Source organism: Lepus europaeus, chromosome 7 (genome assembly GCF_033115175.1).
Source record: "Lepus europaeus isolate LE1 chromosome 7, mLepTim1.pri, whole genome shotgun sequence".
NCBI lineage: Eukaryota > Metazoa > Chordata > Mammalia > Lagomorpha > Leporidae > Lepus > Lepus europaeus.
The window spans coordinates 109,692,996-109,718,889 of NC_084833.1; the positions used below are offsets into that span (position 1 = coordinate 109,692,996).

The 25,894-nt window shown below is 48.7% G+C and overlaps 1 protein-coding gene across 1 annotated transcript in view; it reads left to right on the plus strand.

Annotated features, from left to right (window-relative positions):
- The window catches only part of SORL1 (sortilin related receptor 1), a 175,305-nt gene that overhangs the window by 135,213 nt on the left and 14,198 nt on the right, over positions 1 to 25,894 (plus strand). The window contains exons 33-43 of the mRNA XM_062197223.1: positions 7,186 to 7,317; positions 7,919 to 8,045; positions 8,208 to 8,377; positions 12,610 to 12,722; positions 12,917 to 13,021; positions 13,814 to 13,886; positions 16,640 to 16,722; positions 18,475 to 18,571; positions 20,475 to 20,659; positions 24,647 to 24,766; positions 25,561 to 25,725. Of these exons, the coding sequence (XP_062053207.1) occupies positions 7,186 to 7,317; positions 7,919 to 8,045; positions 8,208 to 8,377; positions 12,610 to 12,722; positions 12,917 to 13,021; positions 13,814 to 13,886; positions 16,640 to 16,722; positions 18,475 to 18,571; positions 20,475 to 20,659; positions 24,647 to 24,766; positions 25,561 to 25,725 (1,370 nt within the window). The remainder of the gene's footprint in view (positions 1 to 7,185; positions 7,318 to 7,918; positions 8,046 to 8,207; positions 8,378 to 12,609; positions 12,723 to 12,916; positions 13,022 to 13,813; positions 13,887 to 16,639; positions 16,723 to 18,474; positions 18,572 to 20,474; positions 20,660 to 24,646; positions 24,767 to 25,560; positions 25,726 to 25,894) is intronic.

Here is a 25,894-nt window from a genome sequence, read left to right on the forward strand (position 1 = left end):
CATTTGGAGTGAGCAGTCTTCCAAACTGCTGGGTCCGGATGCCTGCTCTCCTGGTGAATCCAGGGGTATAATCTTTGGCGTAGGAGTTGGGAGGGAGGCACTGACTGGGGTCCGCAGGGTCAGTTCCCTGAGGGTGCCCTGCTGAGTGACCCTCCGGAGCCAGTGGGTGAAGGAGTGTGAACCGTAGGTTATGCATTTGACCCTCTTGCCCTTTGGTCTGTGGCCACACTCATGCCACCTGTGGCCTGCCCAGCACTACTGTGGCGGCCTGGGGAGGGTGTGGTGGACAGCTGTACTCACGTGGGACTCCCTGCGGGGTGGGGTCTCCCCTCCATGCAGTCACCTAGGACTGCGGACGTCCTAGCCGCTCACACAGCCTGTACTCTCAGAGGGCTTCCTCTTGGGCGTCTCCCTTCTGCCGTGGTGAATGTAGAAGGAGGGTGGCCAGGCCTCTGTCTCCTCCCCACTCAGAGCCCCCTCCAGCCCCCACCCCAGGCAGCAAGTGCATCGATGCCTCTTCTTTGGTCCCTGTTCTGGCCCCACTGCTTTCTCTTAAAGTAAAAGCTCTGCTAAACCAACGAAAAACGAGCCTCAAGTGAAACCTATCAAACCTTCCCACCGAGAGATGGAGAGATGGAATAGGGTCAAGGCAGGAGATTAGCCGTCCCAGAATCCTTGCAATTCAACCAGTACAGAATGTAAGTGACTTAGAGGGATCATAAGGGAGATGCTCACAAAGCATGTAAATTTGGTGATTTCATCTCAAACTCCAGAAACAATGGGGGAGGGGAGGTGCTTAGCATCAGAAAAGGGTGGCAGATTTCACCCATTGAGGCTTAGAGAGAAAGTGAAGAGGGTTGACTGTCCCTTCTCTGTAGCATTGATCTCCCCACAGGACTGACTGGGGTCCACCCAGGGAGTCCAGTGAAGGGGAAAGGCTGTGTGTCAACACCTTCAGTCAGATGGGACAAGTGCTTGCTGGTCACATGGGATGTGGCTGGCGTCACTCAGGTTGCCGGGTCAGCAGCTCTGATGGAGCGTGCTGGAGGCAATAGTTAACGTTTACCCAAGGAACTGACATGGTGCAGAGATGGACCTGACTGTCTTGCTGGAAAGGCAGGTGCAAGCGGGGAAAGGCATCCCAGGTGATGCTGCCTGGGGGGTTTTTCATGGAGAAGGGCAGGGTAGGGTGGCGGATGCTGGGCCTCCTAGGCATAGCCAGCGGTGTGCCCCAGAGGTCTGTAGAGGGGCTGGGTGGGTGCAGAGAAGCAGGTAGGGGAATTGGGTAAGAAGGCCCTGCTTGGATTTGATTCTCCTGATCAGTGAACATCTTAGGAAGGAGTGTTTATATTTCCTGTCACTTGGACTTGAAGTCCAAGAAGGTGGAGGTGAGGCTGGAGGTCAGGTGCCAGTTAGAAGATGGGCCTATGAAGGAGAAGGAAGAAAGGCTTCTTGGTGTGTTGGAGGTCACGTTGACAGCTGTCTGTGATTCCTGGGCCGTGGGGGTTTTGGTCTGGAACCTCCAGGTAAATGCTGGTGCTGCTGGCTGAGGTGGCAGTGCTGAGGCTGGGGCTGTGCAGGTTGCCCGGGGTGTGGCGAGGGATGATACTGGGTTCACTGACTGCTTGTAGAGTCCAAGACGGTGTGAGGCCCCCTGGTAGAGAATGGAAAAGGTGGCTCAGAAACTGCAGGAGGCATTTTCTCCCTTTGCATTTGCAATGTCAGCTGTGCTCCTGGTGGTCTTCACTCAGCTCGCTTGAGACCCTGCCTGTTGTCACACTTTCCTGATCCTATATAGTGATCTCTATAGTTTTGGATTTTGGAGAAAATGTTCAGTACATCCTTTAGGTCTTGTGATGGCTCTGATTTGAGAGAGAAAAGTCGTCTTGGCTAAGTCCTTAACTTGAGGTATGAACCTGCCTGTTTTCCCGGTGTATAGGTTTTGCCACTAATGTGTTCTTTTGCTTTGGGGGTCAGAGGGCCCCCATCGTTTATGCCTCCTGTTATCTCCATAAATGTCCCTTCTGGTGTTGTCTTGGCTGTCTCAACGATACTTCCTTCATCCAGGAGGCAAGGAATTTGATTATGTTGCTGCTAAGAGTATTTTTTTCAAGAAATAATCTTGGAATCTTTGCCTTTCTTCAGTTTCCCAGCTAAGGTGATGTCTTTGTTGCTGCTGTTTTGTTTGCTTGTTTTGTAGTTTAGGAAAATGATAGGGAGTCTTTTCTTGCTGAGCCCCTGCTGTCTGAAATCAGGGTGGGAGAAGACACAGGTGTGCTCTTGAGAGGCCTTCCTTTCTTGGAGCCACTCACTGTGATGCAGAACTCAGGAGCCGAGGAGATGCAGGTGATCTGGTGTCTTTTGATTCTTGCATGTAAATCCATATAAATACATGAACCAAGTTGAGTGAGGCATATTTTTATTCCTTGGTAAACACTGTCAGATGATAGCCCTGTCTTTGTTCTTTGTCAGTTCTAGAATTTGCAAGGCTGAGATTGGGAATTTGTTTTCAAAAGAATAATTTTTTGCGTGTTTCGAGTTTGCTGATGGAGTTTGTCTGCGACAGCATTGATTTCCCCGCCCTGTCGGTTTCTGCGCTGATTCCTTGGCGTCCAGCAGCTGTGGCACAGGGCGCTGCCTTCTCTCTCTGTTCCTTACACGTCCCTCATCACCATGCCGCCTGCTGGCCTTTCCCCTCCTTTTGGCTGTTTGATTTTCCTCCTGGCTGTATCACGCGTGATCTTTAGACTGCTTCTGCGATTCTGCTGCTGTTGGGTTTTCTGACGCTTTGGCAGTGGTCCTACCTTGTTTAAAATGTCAGTCAAGGCTTAGATGAAAACCTGGAAAGTGTTCTTGTCATAGGTGCAGCGCAGTACCAAGTTGACCAGATAGCTTCTTTTCTGGGGAACTTATCAGGATTCACAAAAGGAAATGAACATTGGATGATGGATTTTTATGTGCATTGGTTACTCACAAGTAAATCATATATTCACCTCCCTGAATTCTCAAAGTAGCTTGTGATTTTGGTATTGTTTCCATATTAAAGAAGGGAAAGTTAAGGTTCACGGAGGATCTGCTGGAGTGTATTTATCTGGGTTTCTTTTGTACCAAGTTGGGATCTCTATTGTGCTGTGTTGTATGGTGTATCAGGGAGGAACACACAAAACGAATGCACAGAAATTAAATAGAGATCAGTGCAAGGCTGGCACTGTGGCTCACTAGGCTAATCCTCCGCCTATGGCAGCTGCACCCTGGGTTCTAGTCCCGGTTGGGGCACTGGATTCTGTCCTGGTTGCTCCTCTTCCAGTCCAGCTCTCTGGTGTGGCCCGGGAGGGCAGTGGAGGATGGCCCAAGTGCTTGGGCCCTGCACCCGCATGGGAGACCAGGAGGAAGCACCTGGCTCCTGGCTTTGGATCAGCACAGCACATCTGCTGTAGCGGCCATTTGGGGGGTGAACCAACGAAAGGAAGACCTTTCTCTCTGTCTCTCTCTCTAACTTTGCCTGTCAAAAAAAAAAATAGAGATTAGTGTAGAATTCTAGACTTATGTGAAAGAGTGAGCAAAGGGGCAGTGGAGGGGGGAGCTTTGGGGTATTAAAACAGTAGGGCAGGTGACCCCAAACTCTCCAAAGTAATCGTGGGAACATCCAAGCCAGGAGAGCAAGGATGTAGTAAGATGAACATGGAAAGTCATTAACAAAGAGGAAAGAAATTGCTTCCCTCCTGGGCCATGTTCATTCATTAATTGGCATTTTTTAAATCAGTGTTTTCAGCCCATCAAGGCTGTTTTATACAACAAGGATGTTGCTTACTTAAGGGTCTTTAAGTCAAGATGCGTTTATATCCACAGTTTTCCTCAGCCTATTAGTCTGATAACCTTATTAAAAAAAATCAAATGAGGTTGGCATGGTGTGGTTCTCCTTAGAGACGCTGGCCCCTGGAGGCCACGGCATTCTGTCCGAAGTGGCCGTCACTATCACGTTTTTAATAGCTCAAGAATTTTCAGAGATTAATAACAACTTTATTCTCAGATTCTCAAACCTAGGTTTTCCTGGACACAGCAGAGAGCTGGATAGGAATTTTTTTAAAAAAAAAATTTTGAGATGTTTCATAAAGAAACCTCAGGCTTCTCCCGCTGTACTCCTCAGCTGTTGTTTGATTTTTTTTTTTTTTTTTTTTTTTAGCACATTCTTACTTAGTGGGAATGCTTCTCTTTAAAAACAAAAGATTTATTTATTGGAAAGACGGAGTTAGAGACAGAGCTAGAGAGACCACGCATCTACTGGTTCACTCCCCAATTGGCCGCAAGTGCTGGGGCTGGGCCAGGCTGAAGCCAGGAGCAAGGAGCTCTATCTGGATCTCCCATGTGGGTGCAGCAGCCCAAGCATTTGGGCCGTCTTCTGCTTTCCCGGGTGCATTAGGGGAGAGCCGGATGGGAAGTGGAGCAGCTGGGACTTGACTGGCACTCATATGGGATGCTGGTACTGTAGATGGCAACTTAACATTAACGCCATACCCCAGAGCTGCCCCCCAACCCCAGTAGATCCCAGTGTGGGGATCTTGGTGTTTTTCATAATAGTCCCCCTCCAAGCAGAGAGACCTTCTTTGACCGTCCTACATAAAATGCCATAACTCACCTGTGTGTCCCCTTACTGTTAGTCTTTTTATGTTCCTTTCTAGCTGTTTCTGTGATCTGAAATGTCACGTTTGCTTGCTTGCTTGTGATTTCTGTCCATGCGAGATACGGACTACAAGGGCAGGTCCCTTGTTCTCACACATCACCGTATTCTTAGTGTCTGGAACAGGACCTTGCTCATGGTGGAACCTCCAGGAATGTTCTAGCTTGGATGGATAAATTCCGCCTTGACCTTCTGAGACTATCACGACAGTGGTTCTCACAGTCTGTAAATACTCAAATGTGCTTTTATTTCTAATGGAGTCCATCACTCCCTACCTCCCCAAGGCAAACCAGTTTCAGCTCAGCATATAAAAAAATTAGGCACTAGAATGATTGTTCTGGAGGTGGAGGAGTATCATGTGTAGAAGGCCTCGTAAGTGGTATTGATGGTTCCTGTCTTCCACTGCGTATTGCTGTTATCAGGGCTCTTTTCTACAAGCACTGGACTGAAGAGTGTGCCTCCATCTTGGAGACAAGGCAGGCTGGTCTTCATTCTTCTTTTGCGTGGCAGTTCCTCAGTTGACAAAGTCTGGTAGAGAATTCTGCCCGCCCTCTCACTGCCCCCCTCCCTGGTTCTTGTATCTCGCCGTCTCCTGGGAAATAACCCTGGATCCTTTACCCCTTCCTCTTGGCCATCCTGGGGAAGGGAGATCAGTGTGGCCTGAGTCTTCTTTGGGAGAACGACCTCAAACATTTTCTGTACCCACATCTCCAAGTGTGACTCTCATCAGGAGATGCGATGCTTCAGGTAGAAAACATGATAGGGGCCAGCACCGTGGTATAGCAGGCAAAGCTGCTGCCTGCAGTGCCGGCATCCCATATAGGCCCTGGTTTGAGTCCCGGCTGCTCCACTTCCTATCCAGCTCTCTGCTGTGTCCTGGGAAAGCAGTGGAAGATGGCCCAAGTCCTTGGGCCTCTGCGCCCATGTGGGAGACCCCAAAGAAGCTCTTGGCTTCAGATTGGAGCAGCTCTGGCCATTGTGGCCATCTGGAGAGTGAACCAGTGGATGGAAGGCTTCTCTCTCTCTGCTTCTGCCTCTGTAACTCTGCCTTTCAAATAAATCTTCATTCTTTTTTTAAGAAAGAAAAAAACAAAACAAAACAGGATAAGCTGTTCCAGAGTGTTGGAGAGTGTCTCAGTGTGAACTTACATATTAACGGGTTCCAGGGCTCAGGATGCAGGCATCTTTGACTTAGAGAATTGTAGATTTTCCTCCCTGGTGGGATTGGGCTTCTTCTGTAGCCCTTCTGAGCAGGATGGATGCATACTGAGTCTGTGTGATGAACATCTGAGGAACCTGCACTGGAGCCTGGCCCACACAAGAGCCTGGGACAGCAGATGTAGTGTCCAGTAGGCTCTCTCTTCTCTTATTGTAGTCAGTCATTCAGTCCATCTCTCGGGAGTGCATTTAGTAATGGATCCCACTATGATGTTGGCCTTGGACTTGTATCCTTCCTGGGTTTCCACTTCCTTTTCAGAGTCTCCTGTGCATTTGAAGTCTACTTTCAGAACAGGGGAGAGATAAAATTTTGGTTCATAGCCTAGCCATAGAGTTGCATAACTGTTAACTTACCAAAGCTTTCCTCTTGGGTTATTTCATTTTCTGTGATGATACATCGAAAACTGATACAATTAAAAACGCCACCTAAAATGAGCATGCCTCATTGCAGTGTGCAACGCAGATCTGAAACCCGAGCTTCCCTGCACGCTGCAGACTGATCGTAGTAACTGAAGGGTTTGCCGTGCCATGGGTAGTGCTTTGCTGGTAACTGCTGGGGCCGGGCCCAAGGCACTCTTCCAGGCTCCTGAGCTCATTAGATCGTGCAGGTGGGAGTGGTGGAATTGTTACCCAAGGTTCATGCAGGGGAACTGCCTGGGCTGATGTGGAACGGTTGGCTCAAGCTCACACAGAGCCACGATTCAAGCCCTGGTTGGTTTGACTCCAGAGCTCGTGCCCCTCCTGAGTGTGGATGCCAGTTGTTAATGTTAAGTACGATGGCACCGCTGTCCCAGGTGGATTCGGCCACTCCTCATGCCAGAGGCATGGGCATGTTTTGAAGCAAAAGCCAGTTAGTTCAAAGTATGTAACCTGCTGTTCTCTTTCTTTTTAAACTTTTTAAAATTTATTTGAAAGGCAGGGAGAGAGAAATCCACACAGAGGACTGGCAGAGATATCTTCCATCTGCTGGTTTGCTCTTCAAGCACCTGAAACAGCCAGGGCTGGGCCAGGCTGAAGCCAATAACTAGGAGATCAGTCCAGGCCTCCTGCATGGGTGGCTGGCCCCCAAGTCCTTGAGCCATCACCTGCTGCCTCCTAGGGTGTGAACTAGCAGGAAGCCAGAATTGGAAGTGGAGCTGGGACTTGAACCCAGGCACTCTGATACGCAATGTGGGAGTCTAAGGCCTGCCCCAAGCTACTTTTCTTAAATAGAAGTGAACCTAGACCCAGCCTTTCATAAAACACAGCCCCCTCTCCCTGAGGGTTTCAGCAGGTTCTTTGTGTTTCAGCCACACACAGCACCTTGACCTGCATGAGCTGGGAGTTCAAATGTGAGGATGGCGAGGCCTGCATCGTGCTGTCAGAACGCTGCGACGGCTTCCTGGACTGCTCCGATGAGAGCGACGAGAAGGCCTGCAGTGGTGAGTGCTGGCCAGGCTGAGACCTCCTGCACGCGGGCAGGGGGACCTTTAGCTAGGACCCTTTTGAACATCTCCTCAATCTGAAATGGAGTGGATGTGCTCCTGATTTTGGCCCACCAAGTGAGTGAGGGTTGGCCAGACTCTAATGTAATTTGTAGCTTCCTCCTCCCTGTCGGTGGAATGCTAGACTTGGGTTGGCCTTGGACAGGCGACAGGCGTCCCACTTCATACCACACCCTGCCTCCCGCAGAGCCTCAGGCTGCCGGTGGGCTTGGCTCAGTCGTTCCTCTGGGGTGCATTTAATAACAGATCCTGCTGTGACACTGTCCTTGGACGTGTAGTCATTCTCTATTGAGAATCAGGCTTAAATTGCCATGGGAAAGAAGGGGGTGAAATGCAAGGAAAAATATCCTAGGAGACCCTAGGAAAGGTCGTAGTGGAGGGTTTCAACTACATTTTCTGGGGTGTTTTCACATAACGACTGTGGCCTCTTGGCAGTCCACATCCTGGTAGTTCTGTCTAAAAGCAGGGCTCTGTTTGGGTCCCTGGAAATCCAAGGATTTGTAAGGCTTGACTTGCTCTGATGTTTTCCTCTCTCTAGATGAGTTAACTGTATACAAAGTACAGAATCTTCAGTGGACTGCTGACTTCTCTGGGAATGTCACTTTGACCTGGATGCGGCCCAAAAAAATGCCCTCTGCTGCTTGTGTATACAACGTGTACTATAGGTGGGTCCCATCCCTGCCATGGGAGGAGGCAGTGATGTCTTCATTACCATTGAATGCTCCATGAATTCTCTTGAGATATGCATGGTTGTCTCTTTACTGAGTCATATGTCTCAGCTACCCCTTCTATTCTGGTGTGACAATATCTTTGTTCTTTTTGGCCAGAGTTGTTGGAGAGAGCATATGGAAGACTCTGGAGACTCACAGCAATAAGACAAACACTGTATTAAAAGTGTTGAAACCAGATACCACCTACCAGGTTAAAGTGCAGGTTCAATGCCTGAGCAAGGTGCACAACACCAATGACTTTGTGACCTTGAGAACTCCAGAGGGATGTAAGTGTCATGATTTTTTTTTTTTAACTTTTCTAAGATTGATTGATTTGAAAGGTAGTTACAGAGAAAAGGAGAAAGAAACAGATCTTCCATTGCTGGTTCATTTCCCAAATGACCGCAGTAGATGAGGCAGGACCAAGCCTAAACCAGGAGCCAGGAACTCCACTGGGTCTCCCATGTGGGTGCAGGGACCCAAGCACTTGGGCCATCTTCCACTGCTTTCCCAGGCCATAGCAGAGAGCTAGATTGGAAGTGGAGCAGCAGAACTTGAACTGGTGCCCATATGGGATGTTGACATTACAGTCATTGGCTTAACCTACTGCACCACAATGCTGACCCCATGATTGATTGATTTATTTTTTGGCATATGCAAGACTTTATGTGGGATTTTGGGAGAGTTTCCTCAAGGCTGCTCAGGAATGTGGGAGCATAATTACATGTGTCTGCAATTTGACTCTTTAAACCATGTGTATGTCTTTATATATAGAAGTACTGGGCTATGTTTTATGGTCTTGCCTGAGTTGTTGAACATTTATTCTCCTTGTGATAGCAGAGAATGTTCTTGTACCTTAAGAAGTTAATTTCAGGGATGGATGTGGCAGTCCAGCAGGTTGAGCCACCACGTGGGATGCTCGCACCCCATAGCAGAGTGCCTGGTTTGAGTCCTGGCTGTTCCACTCCTCATTCAGCTTCCTGTTCATGTATCCTAGGTGGTAGTGAATCATGGCTTGGGTGCTTAGGTCCCTGACACCCACATGAGAGACCTGAATGGAGTTCTGGGCTCCTGGCTTCAGCCTGGTCCAGCCCTGTCTGTTGCAGGCATTTGAGAAGTGAACCAGCAGATGGGAGATCTGTGTGTGTGTGTGTGTATGTATGTGTGGCCTTTCTCTCTCTGCCTTTCAAGTAGATGAAAATAAACATTAAAGAAAGAAGATGCTTGTGTCCCACATGGAAATACCTGGGTTCCATGACTATCCCCCACCCCCCAAAAAAGTGAATTTCAGATTCTTACCTTATTTCCCCTTCTGCATTTCTTGTGTAGTTTCTGCCTCTACCTTCCTTCTCTAAATATTTCCCAGTGCTTGGTACTTATGAATCCATCATCATTGAAATATGAGGGACTTTAGAAAGTTCATGGAAAAGGGAATTAAAAGATGAGTTTATTTTGTGCGAAAATTTTTGAAATCTATAGCATTTTCTGTGAACTTTTTGAATCCCTTGTAGGAAACATCTCAGCAATTTTGTGGCTAAGTTTTTAAGAACTTTACTAAATCTATGTGCCTAAGAAAATTCCCTGCTTCGTCTTCCTTCAAAGTAGTTGACATGGGTGACTTTCTGCTTATTCTAGTCGTTTTTTCCCATTGCCCAAAGTGTCTTGAATATGCCAGAACTAAATTTGTTAAGGAGTCTGCTTTGAAAGTGATCACATTCATTTGGATATAGCATTTCTGTGATTTAGAAAATTAGTCTTCCTCCTCGGTAGGCATGCCCATGGTCCTCTGTTTTGTCGTACGAGAGGTTGAGGCAGCAGGTGCTTTCATTGACAATTAATATCTCAGCATCAAAGTCCCATGGCCAGCTGTGGCTCAGCCTGCCCAAGTGAGTCCCTGCTCCACCCTGGTGTGCCACAAATTTACATCAGACTCAACTGAGCCATGATCTGATGGGTGAAGAGCCCATTGTGCCTTCTGGAAGGAGAAAAAAGGTGTCTTGGCAACAAAGACCAAATCAGCAGCCCTTCTAATGGGTAGATCCCAACCTGGCTCTGGATTCTCGTCCCAGGAATAGTACCTCAGTTAACCAACATGCAGGTGGATTTTAACTGCAATTTGACTCTTTAAAACATGTGTATGTCTTTAAAAACATTTTAATTGACATGTAATAATTGTACATAGTGGGTACAATGGAATATCTCAATACATATCTATAGTTGTAGTCATATCAGGGTAATTGGTGTGTTCATTACCCCAAACATTTATCATTTGTTTCAAAAGCCTTTCTACTAGCTGTTTAGAAATAATTATTGCCAACCATAGTTACCCTACTGTGCTATATAACTTTGACAGCTATTTCTCCTGTCCGCTTGCACCCTTGTACATATTAACCACCCTCTCTCCATCCCTCCTCCTCTTCCCAGCCTCTAGTAATTGTTATTCTATCTACTATGAGATCAACTTTGTTAGCTTCTACACAGAAGTGTGAATGTGCAGTATTTGCTTTCCAGTGCCTGACTTATATCCTCCATCTTGCTATCAATGACAGATTGCATTCTTTTTTCGCGACATAATCTTCAGTTGTGTACATATATTGCATTTTCATTATCCATTCATCCATCAGTGAATGACTAAGTTGAGTCCATAGATTGGCTATTGTGAATAGTGCTAAAATAAACATGGAAGTACAGACCTTTTCAGGTTACCGACTTCCTTTCCTTTGGACATATGTCCAGTAGTGAGGTTACTGGGGCACATTGCAGTTCTCTTTCTAGTTTTTTTGTTTGTTGGAGTAACTTCCATAGTGTTTTCCCTAATGGCTGTATTAATTTACCTTTCCCCTAACAATGTAGGATCCCCCTTTCTCCGAATCCTCATTAGCATTTATTATGTTTTGCTTTTCTATACAAGCCATTCTAACTGGGGTGAGATTTGTTTGCTGATTGATTGCTGTTGGTTGAGTTCCTTACATATTCTGGGCATAAATCCCTTGTTAAGTGAATGAATGGTTTGCGAGCATTTGCTCCCATTCATAGGTTGTCTCTTCATTTTTCACTCTGTTGATAGTTTCCTTTGCTGGACAGAGCTTTGTAGTTCATGAAATCCCATTTGTCCATTTTTTGGTTCTGTTGTCTGTACTTTTTTGTATCATATCTACAGAATCTTTACCCAGGTTAATATTCTAAAGCATTTACCCTATATTTTCTTCTAATGGTTTCATAGTTTGGGGTCTTACATTCAAATTGTTGTTCCATTTTGAGTTGATATTTGCATATGGTGACAGATAGGGTCTATCTATCTGCATGTAGATATCCAGCTTCCCTAACATGTTTGTTGGGAAGACTGCCCTTTCTCCAATGTAGGTTCTTTTGTGAAAAAAATATTTACTTATTTATATGAAAGGCAAAGTTACAGAGAGAAGGGAACACACACACACACAGACACACACTCACCCAGATAGAGAGCGATACTCTTTCTGCTGGTTTACTCCCCAACTCTGTAGTGACCAGGGCAAGGCCATGCGGAAGCCAGGAGCCTGCATTCCAACTGGGTCTCCCATGTGGGTATTATCTTCTGCTGCTTTCCCAGGTGCATTAACAGGGAGCTGGATCAAAATTGGAGCAGTTGAGACAGACTGGCATCCATATGGAATGCCGATGTCACAGACGGCAGTTTGACCCACTGCACCAAAACACTGGCCCCTACTGAGAGATAGAGAGATCATCCATCTGCTGATAAATGGCCACAATGGCCAGACCAAATCCAGGAACCAGGAACTCCATCTGGTCTCCCATGTGGGTGGCAGAGGCCCAAGTAGTTGGACCATCCTCCACTGCTTTCCCAAGCACATTAGCAGGGAGCTAGATCAGATGCGGAGCAGCCGGGACTTGAACCAGGGCTCCAATATGGGATGCTAATTGGCAAGCAGAGGCTGAACCACAGCATGGACCTCTTTTACTATAGCTTTTCAGTATGTTTTGAAGTCAGGTAGTGTGATGCTTATAGGTTCCCCCAACTCCCACCAGAATCGCCTTGGCTATTTTGTGATGCCACACAAATTTTAGGATTGTCTGTTTTTGTAGGAATGTCTTTCATATTTTGGTAGAGATTGCATTGATTATACAGATCATTTGGGGTAGTATGAACATTTTAACAATATCAGTCCTTTCAATGCATGAATATTGGCCATCTTTACATATGTTTTTTGAGTCCTCTTCAGTTCTGTTCATTGTGGTTTTGTAGTTTTCATTACAGACTTCTCTCACCTCTTTGTTACATTTATTCCTGATTTTTTTTTTTGTAGCTGTGGTAAATGGAAGTGCTTTCTTGATTTCTTTTTCAGCTAGTTCATTTTTGGTATCTAGAAATGTTCCCAGTTTTTGTTGGTGGAACTCTCATCCTGCAGCGTTACTGAATTTGTTGGTCATAACTGTTGGTGGTGTCTGTAGGTTTCTCTATATGTAAGATCATGTCGTCTGCCAGCAGGCTGGTCTGACTTCTAAGGTGCCTCTCTTCTAGTGCCAGACGCCCCTCAGAACCTCCAGCTGTCGCTCCATGGGGAAGAGGAAGGGGTGATTGTGGGCCACTGGAGTCCTCCCACCCACACCCACGGCCTCATTCGCGAATACATTGTAAGTGCCCTCCAGGAGCTGCTGTGTGTGTCATGGTGCTGGGAGCTCCCTGGGTGCTCTGTACTGTGGAGAAAGACCCATCATCCGTTAGAATGTTCTGCCCCTACCTTCCCTCCTCCCCTCCTGCCTCTTGGTAAGGCATCGGGTGCCCTGTGATTACCTTTTACAGACATTTTTTTTCCCTCTCACTTTAGGTAGAGTATAGCAGGAGTGGTTCCAAGATGTGGACTTCCGAAAGGGCTGCTAGTAACTTTACAGAAATAAAGAACTTGTTGGTCAACACCCTGTACACCGTCAGAGTGAGTATTCATGTCTGTTCCAGCCGTCTGGGCAGCTTAGCCCTTAGCAAGGGAGAACCCTGTGCCTGCCTGTGTGGGACACATACTTGCCATCTGCCAAATACTCAGCATCTTGCCCTGGGAGAGTGGGGGTGGGAGGATCACAGCTTCTTTCAGTCTCTTACACTGATGTCACCAAAAACTTAAAATAAGACTTTGGTCCGACACCTGAGGACTGACAGCAGTGCAGCGTCACCTGCTCGTGAGCCAGCTCCTCGGCCAGCTTTCCAGTGCCTGCACTTCGGCACCTGCTTCCTTCCTGCTTATCTTTAACTCTGGGGTAAAGGGAAGCAGTATTCTCCTGAGTGGTGTTTATAAGCTGATTTCGTGACATTCTTACGAAATGTGTTAGTGATTTCTCTAACAGAAAGGAAATAGGGTGTTCGTTGAGACCATTAAGTGCGCATGTCCTGGAGACTCCCTTACACTGATAATTTCCTCGATACCCATTTTATCTATGTGTGCATATGTGGGCACACGCACACATACCTACCTCTTAGAAGAACATTGACATCTGTCAATCAAGAGCAATTTCATAATCTTAGTACTATTATAATCCCCCTTTCCAAGCTCCTTTGCTGTGTTTGCTTCCCCCTTTATTTCAGTTGCTGGGGCCACTGAGTATCCTGGATCACTCCTTATAATTTTTTACACTTTGATTGCCAAAATCTTCCCCCCCTTGAACTCACTCAGAATTCTGCTGTCTGGAGTATTTCTTTTATCTCATATTAATTCTCACTCTGATTTGAAAAGGTGGCTGCGGTGACGAGTCGTGGGATAGGAAACTGGAGCGATTCCAAATCCATTACCACCGTGAAAGGAAAAGGTAAATGATTCCAGCATTTGCAAATTTAGAGAAGATAGAAACCCTGTAGAGGCGGCTTTGAATGACTACTAAGTGGAGAAGCCTAGATTAGAAAAGTCACATCCCTTCCTCCTTCCCACCGCCCCCAACACACATGCACATTTCTGAGTCCTTCCGCAGTGCTGTAGACACAGAGTCGTTCTGGCTGACCGCCGAGTGTTTGCCTCCTCTTAGAACTGAGTGTCTCTTCCAGGGCAGACACACAAAAGGAATTCCAGAGCCCATCAGGCCCAGGCCTCTGTGCACATGCGAGTAGGAGTCCTTCCCACTAAAGATGGGCATGATGTGGGAGTGCTCACTCGTGCGGTTCTAGAGAAAGCATCATGTCGACATTGGCTTCTTCTCCAAGGGCCACCCAGCAACCACGTGTAGGCAGCGGGTTCTAGCACTAGAGCTGATACCCAGGCACCCTGTGGTGCTTACTGCCTTGCATACATCAGCTCATCTCGCTGAACCCCCAGAACAACTACGGTGACTGATAAGGAACCGGAAAGAGGTGCTGTCATTTGCCCTAGCCACACGATCACTGACCAGCAGAGCTGCGACTGCCTCTGCTCAGCTCTGAACCTTGAGGCTGCATATTTCCCCCTGGACTGAGACCCGTGTGGCCCCTGGGCCACTCTGACTGCCAAGGGCACTGACTCCTCATCTTGCGTGTGTGCCTTGCTGGGGCAGAGATCTCAGGTTTTCTTCCACGCTATCACTTTAGTTCTAGTGGGAACTAAAGAAGGAGCTGATGAGCAAGTGTGTGGAGGCGATTACATGAAGGGCTCTGCCTCACTTTGGGCGCGGGGCTACCTGCCACCCATCTTCCTGAGCCAGTGTCCAGATCTGAGTCTTGGTCCTGGGAACTTTCATTTCTGGACTTCTGGGTATTGAAAACAGAAGAGCACTGTGGCATGGAGCATGATTGGGGGTTTGACTTTAACCTGAGCCTATGGGAAGTAGGCTGTGGGTCACAGAGAGTCACATGAAGAAGAATTCAGGTCAGGGCGAGAGGCGGCCAAACCTCGTGCTGCCCCTCAGTCTATGGGGGGCAGAATACTTTGCAGGTGTTAGAGAAAGTCTGCTGAAGTCACATTCTCCTGGAGGTTTTTTTTTTTTTTTTTTTATTGTTGTGTCATGTCTCTTTTCAAAATCTGGGTCAAAACATAAACAGACCATCCATCCATCCCAAAAAGGAGGGAGTTTGGAAAGTCAGCAGAATACAAGTGTGTTATATTCTATAAGCTCAAGTCAGGACACATCTGTGCTTGAAAAATCTCTGGTTGCTTCCCTTGGATTTGGCTGACTCCCAGCCCCTCACATATACTTTGGTTGGGGAAGAGCAGAAGCGAGCTGTCCCATGTCGGAATGCACTTGGTGCGAAGTATCTGTGACCTGGCGTGATGCTAACGTAAGGAGATGAAGGGTCAAAACAGCAGTGGCGTCAGCTAGAGGGACCAGGTTCATGAACGAATGTGGTGGATTCCTAATACGCAGAAGTGAGAAGAGCCACCCTTCATTCACTGAGCACTTCCCACATGCTCAAGCACTGTGCCTGCTTTACACGAGTCAATCCCTTCTTAATCCTCGTGACTCCTATCAGTATTTTCATCCTTTGAAATCCTGGGCATTGGAGACACCTGTGGTCTGTCCCAGGTTGCCAGGATCAGAACTCAGGCTGGCCTCCCCCGTGCCACAGCAGCTGTGCTGTTTTACTCCGAGTTGGCCGTCTGGGGCTTTTGATCCTCTCTCTTCTTCAGGTTGAGTGTTCCTGAAGTCTGGCTTTACTGCAAGGCTGATCCCCTGGAGGGGCCCCTCCAAGTTTTGACACAGTTCTTTTGCACCCAAATCTTAACCCTCCCTTGAGTCTCTCCTGTCTGTGCAAGGGGCACACGCCCTGAGATCCTAACGTACAAGTTGTTGAAGTAGTGTCTTCACGGACTACTTACCCTACCAGGCCCTCCCAGATGACGCCCAGCTGAGCCACGTGGGCTTTCTTGGGAGCAGAACTTCAAGGTGACTAGTGCGACCACCTGCTTCCTCATTGCTTTGACCAAGAGGGGTCTTTGTTCACCATCGTTCTCTCCCGGCCCCTCCATTCTGAGCTGGAGCTCTGGACACACCGATTACTTGGTGGGAAAGAGAAACAAGGGGAATGTGAATTGAGTGTTGGGTACCGCACATGCGTTATTTTCATTAACTTTCCCAGATCTGGGAAGTGTGGGTCTCTCTAGGCTCAGGGAACATAAACAACTTGCGCCGGGCCACAGAGCTGTTAGAGGTCAGAGAACAGGAAGTTGAACTCAACTGGGGGCCGCCTCCTTCCCATCTTGCCCCGTGTGCATTTACGACTTAGGATGAACCTTCAGAGAAGACTGGAGAGCACGGGGGCCCGGTCAGTGCCAGTAGACATGGTGCTGCACCTTTAAGGACCAGCCGAGCCAGGCTGTTTGGAGAATGTTCCCGAAATGGAACCTCTAATGCTCGACCTCATTGTCACAATGGCTGGCTGAGCCGAGACAGTTGTGTGTTCACCAAGCAGCTGTGGGCCCAGCCTCAGCCGCAGGAAAACAGTGGTAAAAAAGACAGGAAAAAAACCCACCAAAGAAATGCCCTTTCTTCCCCAGCTGAAAGATCACTTTGTCTATAGAGCTGATCACTGTTGAGCGCTGCCTGCCTTGCTTTTCCTTGCGTGGTTTCTCCTTTTGAATTCCTTTTTTTGTTTGCAGCAATCCTGCCACCAAATATCCACATTGACAGCTATGATGAAAATTCTCTGAGTTTTACCCTGACCGTGGATGGGAACATCAAGGTAATGTGGGAACTTGCAGACTAACGGTTGCGTGAGGCTCGGCTGTGTGCAGAAAGTGATAGGGCCTCGTCCAAAGCCAATGACCTGATTCTAGTGAAACTGCAGTGCCAGAACTGGGTGGAATCCCTCCTCGAGGAAGAACAACTTGAGTCTCCACATGTAATTATTCTGCCTCAGTCTGGTGCCTTTTTTTCTTTAACCATATAATTAAATGGTTCACAGCTACGGTGCAAATAAAGAGTTGGTGTTAACAGAATATGTATGCCCTGTAATTTTGAGCTTTATTGGATTTCCTGGTGCTAAGTGCTAATGCAGAGGTTCCCACAGTGGCGGGGTAACCTTGTGAGAGAGCCGGGTAGTGTGGAAACAGCCCCGCCTCCTATCCAGCCCAGCGTCCTCTCCCAGCACCATGGGCCCCTCTGCACAGCCGACTTCACCGGAGATTCTGTGTCCGTGGGCTGTCTCGAGTGGAGACCCACTTCCCAGTGCGTTCTTCCCTGTCTGTTCCTCCTCTATGAGTTTGTGCTGAGTCAGACAGCCCTTGGAGTCCTTGTGCCATTTACTTAACCACCATATAGTCTCATGCCCTTGACCAGAGAGAGCATATGGAAAAACAAAGCAAACAGCCAGTCCTCGACAAGGTCCCTGTCTGTGGCTTTGGTCTTGACAGTGTTTTTATTGTGATTGTTGTCTCATCTTTCAAGATCTCTGGATCAAATCCTCTGTGAGCTCAGATGGGGGAAAGGCGGCGTTTCCGGGTGCGGATGTGTTTGCCCCCCCTCAGACTGTGCCAGCCCACCTTTGTGTTGATTTGCCCTTGACCATGAGAACAGTTTGAGCTGAGCTGTATCCTTAATTACCATTAGCCTGATTATCTTCATTTTTTTTCCCTTTTTCTACCTTTATTAATGAATTATTGTCCTTTTAGTCTATTTTTTGTTTCATTGAATCTGTACATTCTAAATGGTTTCACAATTTTTTTTTTAAAGATTATTTATTTTGAAAGAGTTACAGAGAGAGGCGAAGAGACAGAGAAAGATCTTTCATCCACTGCTTCACTCTCCTCATGGCCGCAACAGCCAACGCTGGGCCAGGCCAAAGCCAGGGGCTTCCTCCTGGTCTCCCATGTGGGTGCAGGGACCCAGGCCATAGCAGAGAGCTGAATCAGAAGAGGAGCAGCTGGGATTAGAACCGGTGCCCATATGGGATGCCTACGCTTCAGGTCAGGGCTTTAACCTGCTGTGCCACAGCGCCGGCCCCCTGACATTTGTTTTTAAAAGTAGGTGGAGGCAGATATTTGGTGCAGACATCCCATGTTGGAGTGCCTAGGTTTGAGTCTCAGCTCTGCTTCCAATTCTAGCTTCCTGCTGACATATACCCTGGGAGACAGCAGGGGATAGCTCCAAGTAGTTAGGTCTCTGCCACTCATGTGAGAGGCCCAAACTGAGTTCCAGGCTGCTGTCTTCAACCTGGCCCAGCCTTGGATGTTGCCAGCATTTGGGGAGTGAACTAGAGAGGAAGATTTCTTTCTGTCTTTCAAATAAATAAAAATAAATGAAAGTAGGTGGAGTATAGCTATTACTTAATGGCAGTAGAACTTGTCCATAGCTCAAAATAAGCAACCCATCCATCATGAGAAGCAAGATACCCGAGGAAGCAGCAGAAAGCAGGTGGTTTTCCATCCCGCCTCTCGTGTTTGGTGTGCCTAGGGTGGACCACTCTTCATGTGACACGTTGCTTGGTTCTTGGCAGGTGAATGGCTATGTGGTGAACCTTTTCTGGGCATTTGACACCCACAAACAAGAGAAGAAAACCATGAACTTCCAAGGGAGCATAGTGTCCCACAAAGGTAACACCTTGGCGGTAGCCCGTGTGGGAGGGGGAGGAGTAAGACCACGGTGACGCTTTGCTGGCCATGGAGGTGATGTGTGTGGTTCCTGGGAAGCCATTCTGCACACGCAGGTTGCTGTCCACTGACTTGGGGTAGAGGGACTCCCTGGGGGCATTCCCAAGCCCCCTTCTCGTGCAATGTCCCTTAAAGGGAAGGACTGCCTGGCAGAGGCCTGATCAGTGCTGTGCAGGTGATTTTTGGGACTCGTGCAGAATTCCTAGGGTTAGTCTCCGTCTCTCCCCAGTTTACTCGGCTGCTCATTAGAGGTAGCACAAGGCCAGTTGCATAGTTGGCACTCAGTAAGTGTTGACTGAATAGATAAACGAAGGAAGGAAGGGTCCAGTCCCTTCCACCGCATGGCAGAGAGCGAGCCTCAGTTACAGTTCTTAGCTCTGAAAATGGCTTTGAGGATAGACTTTATTTCTACAACAAAACTTCCATGGCAGTAGGTGCTGCATGCTGAGAATGACGTGGGAGCTGCTTCTGTCCCCTTTCCGGCCTGGTGGCCAAGGACTGTCAGTCCCCTTTTATTGCATCCTGTGTAGCTTTGTGAAATAGAAACTACAGGTGTCCTTGTATGATCTTTTTGTTTTCTGAAACTGAAGGTCTGGTAGGCTAAGAGATTCACCCAGGGAGGTGGTTGAGATAGAAACAGCCCTGAGCACCAGGCATTCTGCGTGCATTGTTTTACATCAGCCCTGTCAGGATTCCGTGAGGTGTGCTCAGTTCACGGAGGCCGCGTGGAAGTTCGAGAGTAAATGATTCCCTCCGAGTGGCAGAGCCCAGATTGGAACGCACATCTTTCTGATGCCAAAGCCTGTGATGTCATTCACCGCCTCAATGTCAGACCCGTGCAGTCGGCAGTCAGGAACAGAAGTGTTATTAGCTGTTGCCTGCAATCTATTAAGGGCTGGCTGGATGCAAGGCGACGTTCCAAGCCCTTGACAAGCAATTTCTTTCTTAATCCCCACAACAGCCAGCTGCTCTAAGTGCTGTTACATTTCTCCATCTTGCAAGCAAGGAAATAGACTAGCTGCTTTCCCCAAGGCTATGCAGCTACAAAGCAGAGTCAGGCCTTGAACTCCCGTCCTTCTCACTCCAAAGGTTAGCCGCTTAGCATACCTCCTCCCTGCTCCTCCCTCCATTTTAGTACTGTTTCCACCAATTAGGGAAGGTGTACCTGTTTATTTCAGGAAGTTTAGGAAACAGAAACGTATAACAAAAGTTAAAGTTCCCTACCACTTCACTGCTGTATTTTAGATATCTCCAAGTTTACTTTGTTGTGCATTGATCTCTTTGTATCTATTTTTTAACAAAATGAGAATATAAAACCACGTGTAGTTGTATCTCTTGCCCCTGTCTAGTTAACATATAATCATGAGAATTTTACAGAATCATTAAATATTCTTGGGAACAACTGTAGTGGTTGTGTAGCCATTCATGGGCCACATGTTAATTATTGTCCTGTTACTGGACACTTGGGTTATGTCCACTGTACCACACACGGTGATGAATGTCCTTGGAACTACATGTTTTCGTCCCTCCCTCATTTCATGGTATAACCACATAGGAAAGGGTAATTTTCAAGGCTCTTGTTAATGCCAGTGGCTGTCGGGGAGTGTTGTATCCTACTTGGTCAACTTTAAGAGAAATTACCCGATGCTCACGAGTACGGTACACATAGTAGTCATCGCAAAGAAACGGCAAGCCATAAACCAATCAAAGTTCTACAGCATGTGTGACTCCACTTAAATGGGGAGATTACACTTAAAAAAAAAAATCAGAGTGAGCATACTGAGACACACACGTTCCCAGCTGACACCCCGCTTTCCCCGACCTCTCCTTGTCCTTGTTTTCACAGTTGGCAATCTGACAGCACAGACGGCCTATGAGATTTCCGCCTGGGCCAAGACTGACTTGGGCGATAGTCCTCTGTCATTTGAGCATGTCACGACCAGAGGGGTTCGCCCACCTGCTCCTAGCCTCAAGGCCAGGGCCATCAATCAGACTGCAGTGGAATGTACCTGGACAGGCCCCAGGAATGTGGTGAGTCAGCCAGAAAGACAGACAGCAGCAGCGTGGTCTCTCCCCTGGTGCCAGGCCTCCGGACTGTGTCGGGGCTCTCTTCCTTATTGATGCTGCTTCCCTTCTCACCCAACGCGTAAGCCCCCATCCTGCTCTGTTCTTGGTTACCTTCTGGCTGCACCTGACTTCCCAGCCCCAGCATCCCTCTGTCCACACCTGGCCTGGCAACTGAGCGATAGATGGTACCCTTTGCTGTTTGCTATTGGTTGGACCTCATGGATTAGATGGTGGCGTATTCCTGTGTGCAGTGACCCACCATGGCTGTGGACTTGGTGGGAGGGCGGCAGCATTAACAGTGAGTTCTGTATCAGTATCTTGGCCCCAGCAACTCCAGTCCCTTCCTGATGGACGTGATCCCCCCAACCTCAGGTTGCCCTCTTGGGTCATTCCTCCCACATGTGCCCCTTGACTCGTCCCAGTGTCTCTGCTGCACTTGGCTGGAGGACTTTTTTCTTTGATGCTTATGTGTGCGTTTGTGACACATTTTGAGTCTGCGTTTTGATTTCCTGCTCCTCCCCAGCGTGAACCTCCCTGTGCTTTTAGATCAGCCTTGCCGAGGACGCGGCTCGTCCACCGCTCTCTGCCTCTGCTCCTCGGCGTGTGCTCTTTCTCTTCCCTGGAGTCCTTCCCTCTGTCTGCTACGCAGGCAAATCCTAGTCCCTTCTTCCTGATCACTTTCCCTTGTGAACTCCCCGAATATTTATAGGGGGTGACATGCAGCCCGAGGTTCCCTTATATACTGCTTTATCCCATTGGAGGTTTTCTGTTGTTAGCCTACCCCTGTAGCTGGTTTATTTGAAGGGAGGGATTGCTTTCTGGCTTTTCCAAATGGAAAAGCATCTAGAACTAATTCTGATCGGGACTTAACAAATCTTGGTGATTCTTATTAGAGGAAGTAGCCTGTGTCTTGTCTTCTGTCCATATCTCCAGCGTGCATTTGGTGCAGGCTGATTTATTGGGTAATAACCAGAGTTTTCACGCAGTGGTTTGCAAGATCAGCAGTGAAGAAGGAAGATTTACTGAGCACCCTCTGTATGCCAGGAACAATGCAAAACTCTTGAAACACATTCTTCCATGGAATCCTTTAACCGGTTCTGTGGGGTAAATATTCCCGTTTTACCAATGAGAAAACCAAGGCATAACAAGCATAAGTAATTTGCCAGAGTGTGAACTCAAGTAAGCTGTGGGCTGTGTTTGGTGCTCAGATCTGGCTAATGTAATGGCCTTAGCTCTGTTGTATGCCTGGGACCCAGTTGCCTGAGGCAGGGTCAGTGGGAGAAGCCCTGAGCCATCCCCAGAGCACCCTGTGACTCCGAAGTAGTCTCTGCTCTCAAAGAGAACTTTCTGTTAATGAGAGGGTGCTTCAAAATAGTCATGGAAAATTGAATTAAAGCATACGTTTATTTTTTTAAATTTATTTGACAGAGTTAGATAGTGAGAGAGAGAGACAGAGAGAAAGGTCTTCCTTCCATTGGTTCACCCTCCAAATGGCCGCTACGGCCAGAGCTACGCCAATCTGAAGCCAGGAACCAGGTGCTTCCTCCTGGTCTCCCATGTAGGTGCAGGAGCCCAAACACCTGGGCCATCCTCCACTGCCTTCCTGGGCCACAGCAGAGAGCTGGACTGGAAGAGGAGCAACCAGGAATAAAATCGGTGCCCATATGGGATGCCGGCGCCACAGACAGGCGGAGGATTAGCCTAGTGAGCCATGGCACCGGTCCCCGTAAGTTTACTTTGATGCAAAAGTATTTCAGAACCCACATATAATTTTCTTCATAATACACATTTTTCATGAACTTTTTTAAGGAAAAGTATTCATTTTAATGGCAGACAGGTAGATCAAGAGGGAGGAGGCGGAGAGAGAGTGAGAAAGAGAGACAGAGAGAAAGAAATATCTTCCAGGTCCTAGCTGATTCTCCCGATGTCCAGAGCCGCTGGGGCTGGGCCAGGCTGAAGCCTGAAGCTGAGAACTCGGTCCAGGTCTGCGATACAGCTGGTGGGCACGCGAGCACTTGAATCCGTCACCTGCTGCCTCCCAGGGTGTGCATTAGCAGGAAACCAGAGTGGAGATCAGAGCCAGAACTTGAACCCAGGGACTCTAACGTGGCTTGCAGGTATCTCAAGTGGTGTGTTAACCACTGCACCAAATACCCACCCTCATAAGCTTTGTGAAGATTCCTCGTGTGCATGGATTTCAAACCTTTTTCGCCAACATAGACTTTTGTTGAAATTCCATTTTCCATGAACTTTTTAAAAAAAATACATTATTTATTTGAAAGGCAGGGTTACAGAGAGGCAGAGGCAGAGAGAGAAAGAGAAATCTTCCATCCACTGGTTCACTCCCCAGATGGTCACAACAGGGCTGGACCAGGCCAGAGCCAGGAGCTTCTTCCAGTCTCCCACATGGATGGCACGGACCCAAGTACTTGGGCCATCTCTTGCTGCTTTCTCAGCCCATTAAGCAGGGAGCTGGACTGGAATTGGCACAGCCAGGACAACAACCAGTACCCATGTGGGATGCTAGCATCTTAGGCAATGGCTTAACCTGCTATGCCACAGTGCTGGCCCCATGAACTTTTAAAATTATCCTCATGTAATCAACTCAGGATGTGACCACCTTGTCACAGCCAGCTGTCTTCCCAGAGTAGGACACAGTGCACAGAGCTCTGGAATGTCCCTCGATGTTAGTTCCATAGGAACTTAGGTGGCATTGCTGTCGCTTCTCTGGGCCGGTGCTGGGCCCATCACAGCTCGTAGGGGTGAGATCACCTGTAAGCAGCTCACACCTGCTCCTGCTCTTCAGTGCACCAAGGACATGAGTAGAGTGACGTCACCCCAGTGCTGACCTTCCTTACACCTTGGCTCTGTGGACTCTTCCCTGCCCAGAGCCCCCCCAGCACTGGATAGCCGCCGGCCTTACCCACTGGGAGATAGATCGTCACTGCTTCTGGGCCCTGAGCCCCTGCTCTGGTCACATCCTGGTGTCCTGCTTTGTACCTCCCCTGTTCCCCTGGCCCTGTTCCCTGTGCAATTGCTTTCTGATCCCTGTGAGTCCCGTAACTACTGTCACTGCACTTCCTCCCAGGTTATCAGCCCCCCGCAGGGCTTGCTTTCTCTTTCTCTGTCAGTGCTCTCGTCCCGGCACTGCTGCTGGTGGCTGGACCAGGAAGAGATCATACTGGTGTTGAGAAGGGCCCCAGACACCCCTTTATGTACCGCTGATGGGCCTGCTCTCCACGCCCGGGGTACCTGCTGACGCACACAGTTCTCCCCAACCCCATGGTGCCCGCTCTGTTGTTCTCTGAGGAAACACTGTGCTCCTCCCTTACACGGAGAGCCACCCCCGCTCCTACCCTCCCATCATCATTTACTGTTCATCCCTGCTCCCTCGCTTCCCCACGTGTGCCCCCAGTTAGGAGAAGACTGGCTCCCAGCCCTGATGTCCCCAACCTGTGGCATCCATCTTCCAAGGTCACCTTGTGGTCCAGGAGTCCTCCTGGAGCCACAGCCACTGCCACTACTGCAGCCAGTAGGAGGGGAGCAGGAAGGACTTGTCCTGTTGCTCCGCTCTAGGGGACCTCCCCAGGCCGTGCTACACGTCACTTCTGCTCGCCTGTCCTTGATGGAACCTTGTCACGTGGCCTCTCCCAGCCTGCTGGGGACTCTTTTCCAGGGAGCAGTCCCCACTGAGAGCCAGGGTTTCAGTAAGGAAGGAAGAACGGGCATCTGCTGGTCAGCTTTCAGTGGTGTCTCCCCCACGACTCCATCTTCCCACCCCCTCCTCCCAGCCTGCTCAGCGCATCCGCTCAGCTCCCTGTCTGTGCTCCACGGATGAAGGGAGACTTGGAGTTCCTGAGAAGTGAGCGTGTGCGGGGTCTTCAGTGAGGGATGTCAAGACAGTGGGGTGGTGGTCAGGAGCTGACGGCTTCTCCCATCTGCCTTCACCAGGTGTATGGCATTTTCTACGCCACGTCCTTCCTGGACCTCTACCGCAACCCAAGCAGCCTGACCACGCCGCTGCACAACGCAACCGTGCTCGTCGGTAAGGATGAGCAGTATCTGTTTCTGGTAAGTCTCTCACCCGGGAGAGTCCAGGGGAGGTTCTCTGTGCAAAGAGCCCTCCCAGTTCCTGGGCCCAGCCTGGCACCTGGGGAGTGTGGGCTTGTGACAGGATGAAAGTTCCTCTCTGTCGGCCTCAGGGTCTTGCGTGAAACAGCCCAGGGACAGCCAGCCGCCCTCTGCAGCCCTGTTGGGGGGGCCAGGGACTTGTCAGGTGGGTCACAGGTGCAGAGAAGTCTGAAGCTTTTGTCTGGTTCCACCTCTGGGAAGTTAGGCCTCATAGTTCTTCGTGTGCACTAACACACGCAGAACTGGGGATTTCTGGGGAAATCGGTGTGGTGTTGTAACACACAGGTTTGAAACACCTTCAGTGTCTATCGAGAGAGGCCTGCTTCAGTGGAAAGCACCTCTAAATACACTGGTGTGGTGCACTCTCTACGTCTATTTAATGAGTGAAAGAAGCCAAGAGTGTGCTCTGGTTTTCAGATGTGTAAAAATGCTTGAGAAAAATAGGCCACACACTCATGCATAAGCACACAGTCGTGTAGATGTGTGTATTTACACACTACACACATCTGTGTTTGCATAGGCATAGCACATTTCTGGAAGGACACACTCAAAACTGTCACATCAGTGGCTTCTCTTGGAAGACAACCTGGGGACGGGTCAGGAATTATTTTGTTTCGTATCTTTTGTACGAATTGGATTTTGATTGTGTGCGCATGTCACTGTTTTGTCGACAACGTAGTTTAGCAAAGGTCGCCTGAGCCGTGTGGCAGTTCTCTCCCATGTGTGGGTCCTAGGTCCGGGTGGTGATGCCCTACCAAGGGCCGTCCTCGGACTACGTGGTCGTGAAGATGATCCCGGACAGCAGGCTTCCTCCCCGGCACCTGCACGCTGTTCACACCGGCAAGACCTCAGCCGTCATCAAGTGGGAGTCGCCCTACGACTCTCCCGACCAGGACCTGGTGAGCAGCCAGCCGACTGGCAGCCCTGTGTGTGTGGATTTCATCACACACACGGGAAAGCGATTTGGGTAGGGTGGGGTGGGAGGGAAGGGGGTCTTACAATGGAGCAAAAACAGAGGCCTGGTGGTCGGCACTCAGCAGGAGGTCTCCCGCTCTCTTGTTGGTTGCC